Source organism: Engraulis encrasicolus, chromosome 5 (assembly GCF_034702125.1).
Source record: "Engraulis encrasicolus isolate BLACKSEA-1 chromosome 5, IST_EnEncr_1.0, whole genome shotgun sequence".
NCBI classification, from domain to species: domain Eukaryota; kingdom Metazoa; phylum Chordata; class Actinopteri; order Clupeiformes; family Engraulidae; genus Engraulis; species Engraulis encrasicolus.
The window spans coordinates 45866222-45871221 of NC_085861.1; the positions used below are offsets into that span (position 1 = coordinate 45866222).

Below are 5000 nucleotides of genomic sequence, written 5' to 3' on the forward strand. Positions count from 1 at the left end.
GGCTACTGTACTAAAGGGCGGGTTATGCTTCCTACTTGTGCCACAGAGTGAGCTTGTCGCAGCCATGATGCAGTTAATTTTGGTTTATGCCCTGTTTTGAAGCACGGTCTGCGCGATGTCATTCCACGCTGAAACTGCCTTCAATACAAAGAGTAAACTAGACGTGTCGGTTGTTTTTTAGCATCACAGACTCGACGAGAATGAAAATGAAACATTAAATCTTTATATCACGTGCATGTTTGATCGCACTGGCAGCCACAGTGGTAGTTTGGAACAAAGAAGTGGCTCATTTGTCGAGGACGAAGCGGAATGTTTCCTCGACCTCGGAACCACTGTTCAACTGTCCAAATAACTTCAGCGTCGTAACTTGCAAGCGCATGTGTTGTCTTTGGTTCGTGTAAATAAATCAAACAACAAAGCACGGGCAACTTATTTAATGAAGAGCTCACAGTCCGTAGACCGACGAAGGTTAGAACAAGGAAGTAGCGCTTGTTCTCGACTCGAGGACAGAGCAGGCTGGTCGAGAGGACCAATCAGAGACCTATTTTCGCCCTTTCACGCCGTCGCTCCCTGCGTCGAGACACAATTTTGGGGAGGTGCCCCAGAGTACCTGCGTGATGGGGGGGGGCTTCACTACGTTAACTGCGCGGCTCACTGCATTACGACGCAGGGACGCTGGACTGGAGGCATAAACCACCCTTAAGACACACTCCAGAGAGCAGTGCCGTCGTTACTGAGGGAGCGGAAGCTTGAGAGAAAAGAAAGTCAGGAGACAAGAGGGTGTGTGTAGGCGTGATTGTGTTTGTGTGCACGATTGTGTTTGCTAGTGTGTGCATTTGAGTTTGTGTTTGTGTGTGTGTGTGTGTGTGTGTGTGTGTGTGTGTGTGTGTGTGTGTATGTGTATGTGTGTGTGTGTGTGTGTGTGTGTGTGTGTGTGTGTGTGTGTGTGTGTGTGTGTGTGTGTGTGTGTGTGTGTGTGTGTGTGTGTGCGTGCGTGCATTTTGTGTGTGTGGTAGAGGGTGAAAGGGACAGAGAGAGCATCCGAGGGATAGATGCACATAACAGTTTGTACAAAAACATGTGGATTTGTATCTGCGCCTGCGCGCCTGTGTGTGTATGTGTGTGTACATGTGTATGTGCATCTTTGCCTGTGTTTGTGTGTGTGTGTGCGTCTTTGTGTGTGTGTGTGTGTGTGCATGGGTTCGTGCGTGTGTGTGTGTGTGTGTGTGTGTGTGTGTGTGCATGGGTTCGTGCGTGTGTGTTTGTGTGTGCGTGCGCGTGTGTCTACTTAACACACCTGGGCCATTGAGGAAGTCTTTGATCTGCAGGGTGAGGAGGGGAGGGGGGATTCCAGTGCGGCTGTCCACCTCGCCTGCTACCGTCTGCAGCCAGAACACACTGTAGTCCAGAGCCTCAGGAAGACTCTTACCTGGGTCTAGAGGAGAGAGAGAGAGAGAGAGAGAGAGAGAGAGAGAGAGAGAGAGAGAGAGAGAGAGAGAGAGAGAGAGAGAGAGAGAGAGAGAGAGAGAGAGAGAGAGAGAGAGAGAGAGAGAGAGATAAAGATGGGTAAACAGAGAAAAAAGAAAGATAAAAGATGAGTGTAGACAACAATAATAAAGGGAGCGACACACAAAACGAGAGAAACATAGAGACCGAGAAATAAGAAGAGAAAAACAGACAGAGCGAGACATTAAGAATTACAAAAAGAGGAGAGAAACAGAATGGAGATAAACAAAGAGAAGGGGAGAAAGAAGGAGACATTCGGGTGAAAATCAACAGAGTTGAGAACAAGAGAGAGAGAGAGATTAACTGAAAAATAGCAAACAACATAAAGCATTATTATAAACAACAAGCAAACAATCTCTAAATCTGTGTGGGTTGTAAATAGGTAATTACCACTGAGCAATGGAAAATAACCCTGTCCAAAGCAGCTCGCTTACTTGGGTCAGGTAAATACCCCACACAGAGAGCCACACTGGACTCGGGTGGTACAACATGGGGGGGGGGGACAAACATCTACTCACCGGTATATTTTTTTGCTGACAAACATTTGCCCTGCTATACGGTATGCCAAGTTTCCATTGCATAGGCATCGTCAACTCCCACTGGTACATAAATATCATAAATCCTACTGGTTGGGTTACTTGTAAAAGGTGTCTTGTTTCATTACTTTGGTCATGCACCTGTAGCTACCAATGTTTGTAAGGCAACTGCAATATAAACATCAAAGATATTGTTACGGACTCACAGACGCACCGATGTCACAAAACTACAGACTCTTAGACTCAATTAATTATAATTACATGAATAAATCCCATCAGTTTATTAAAGTAAAACTTTTTTTTTTAAAAATTACGGTAATTACTAGTGTGCGAGTGTGTGTGTGGGGGGGACGGACAGGACTAGCACGCCCCAGTCACGTAATAAATTGCATTAGTTTACCATAACAAAAAAAAACAAAAAAAACTCCTTGGTCCTTGGAGCAGGGACTCACCGATGCACTTGTATGTGGGGGCCACTCCCTTGAGGGCGGTGTCGAAGAGGGAGAGCTCCAGGCGCTGCTTGCGGTGGTGGCAGGAGAGCAGGGCGGAGGGCTGGAAGAGCTGCAGGTAGAGCAGAGGCTCCAGCAGGCTGTCCCCTGCACCACGACGCCCCGGCTGACGCACCACCGTCACACCCAGCGCCTGGGGAGAGGAGACAGGAGAAGAAAAGATGTATTTATTTATCTATTTATTTTGACAATGCAGTTCACATTCACGTCTACATTGTCCGATTGTACACATATATTGTGTTGATGTGCAACGAGCTCCACATGAGTTTCGCCCTTGGAGATAATAAAGTTGATCTCGATTTTGATCGACTACACACATCATATGGCAACACATTATGTAAGAGACGCTAACCTGGCGTGCTGACGAGCGACTGGGGGCCTGGAGGCTCTCCAGAGACAGGAGCCCCCCCGGGCCCGGCGTGCGGCCCCCTGCCATGGGGCTGTTGCTGTTCAGCAGGTCTTCGGCCGTCAGCACGGAGAGGTCGGAGGTCATCGCCGTGGCAGGGGTGGCAGGCGGCGGAGGGCTGGAGGCCGGATCAGGGACGTGGGCGGGAGGGTGATGATCGCCCTCGGGCATGTTGAGGGCACTCTTGCTTGGCCGATCTCCGGTGCTGATGGTGGTAGTGGTGGCTGTAAATAGGGACACAAGTCTTTATTGACCCACAGGGATAATACTGAATATAGCTGAATAACATTGTTGTGGCTTACTTAATCACTACATTTACATGACCTTTTTAATTCAGAATGAATAATTCAGAATGAAATAGTTCCATCGAGTTTATTTTGATCTTTCATCTAATTCTGAATTGTGAGGTGTTTACATGACGTTTTCGAAGTGGAGTTAAGCTTTATTCAGAATTGAAGTTAGTGAGTTAATTCCAAATTAAATGTCTCATGAAACGTAGCAATTGTCTTACAATGAGTTGAAAGATTTTCCACCTGTGCATATTATACCACATACTGGCCATGCAGCACCCCCACATCACCCAACAACATACACCATATAAATATACTGTATTGTACACGGTATGTATTGTATACTGTACATGTCTTGGGACTGGTGGCATCTGCAGCAGTAGTTGTCGGTGTCGTCGGTTGGGATGGTTTGGGCACGCGGGACGTGGCGTAGGTCATCACAGCCACGCGGCCGGCGGTGAGGAAGACGTCGAAGGGGATAAAGGAAAGGTTCTTGGTGATGGTGGGCTGGCGCGAGGGCCGGGCCAGGCGGTGATGGCTGGCGCCACTTTGCTGCTCGATCTGGACGATGCGCAGGCGGGCGCTGTCACTGCCGAAGCCACTGTCCTGGGCACCGACCCCGATCCCGGCCCCTCTTCCTCCTCCTCCACCGCCACCAACACCACCACCAGGGGCGCCACTGGGCCAGGAGGATACACTCTCGGCAGCGCAGGAGGAGGCCATGGATGGGGCTCTCTGCTGCTCCTGACCACGGACCTGTAAAGGAAAAACACACACACAAATGCATATAAACACATAAACACATAAACACACACACACACACACACACACACACACACACACACACACACACACACACACACACACACACACACATGCACGCACATAAAACACACACACACACACAAACACACATACACGCACACACACACATATACATAAATGTTACGTTTAACTGAACCCACATTAACCTGCCCTCCATAAATGCACCCTGTTAAGCCTACTGTAAATTGAAACATTAATTCCTTTGGCACCAAGTCATGTACAGGACTACAGTTCTACAGGGTAGTGTGCGCTACATAATCCAGCAGCATATGGTGTATCATGATGTAATGTCACAAAATAGGGACGTAACTAAAAGCTGTAACTGTAATTTTTTTTATGTTGTCACGTTGGCTGACAGTCCAGCTCCAGAAAATACAAAAAAAAATCAATAAAGCTGAACTTCACGTCAGTGGCCTGCCTGTTCCCTCTGTGTTTAAGATGCTGTTTATGCCAAATACACACTTTTACACCCTTACGAGAGTCACGACTTCTGACACACAACCCCAAAGGTCTCTGTGGTAACGGGACCGAAATTCCACATAAATTGGCCTTCAAAGCCCTCTGTCCAAGGCAGGAACCAATGTCAACAGCATTTGTGGCCCTCAGGCCCCAATAAGGTGCGGCACATCTGCAGGCGTAGGCCAGATATACAGGCCCCTGTCGGTGTCACTGCTCCGTCATAATGTGTGCAAGAGTTTGCACATTAAACGTACGACACTGCTGGGCCTGCAAGAGCCTGCGTAAGCCTTGGCAGGGACATGTAGGGAGAGAGAGAGAGAGAGAGAGAGAGAGAGAGAGAGAGAGAGAGAGAGAGAGAGAGAGAGAGAGAGAGAGAGAGAGAGAGAGAGAGAGAGAGAGGACGGGGGGAGCTGAGTGCATTAGAGCGTGTGAGAAAGAGAAGGAGGGAGTAGCGACAGAGAGATAGACA

At 48.4% G+C, this 5000-nt stretch overlaps 1 protein-coding gene across 1 annotated transcript in view; it reads right to left on the reverse strand.

Annotated features, from left to right (window-relative positions):
* The window catches only part of LOC134449561 (intermembrane lipid transfer protein VPS13B-like), a 646790-nt gene that overhangs the window by 169321 nt on the left and 472469 nt on the right, over positions 1-5000 (reverse strand). The window contains exons 34-37 of the mRNA XM_063199569.1: positions 3598-4003; positions 2904-3181; positions 2495-2684; positions 1298-1435 (exon numbers count right to left, since the gene is read on the reverse strand). Of these exons, the coding sequence (XP_063055639.1) occupies positions 1298-1435; positions 2495-2684; positions 2904-3181; positions 3598-4003 (1012 nt within the window). The remainder of the gene's footprint in view (positions 1-1297; positions 1436-2494; positions 2685-2903; positions 3182-3597; positions 4004-5000) is intronic.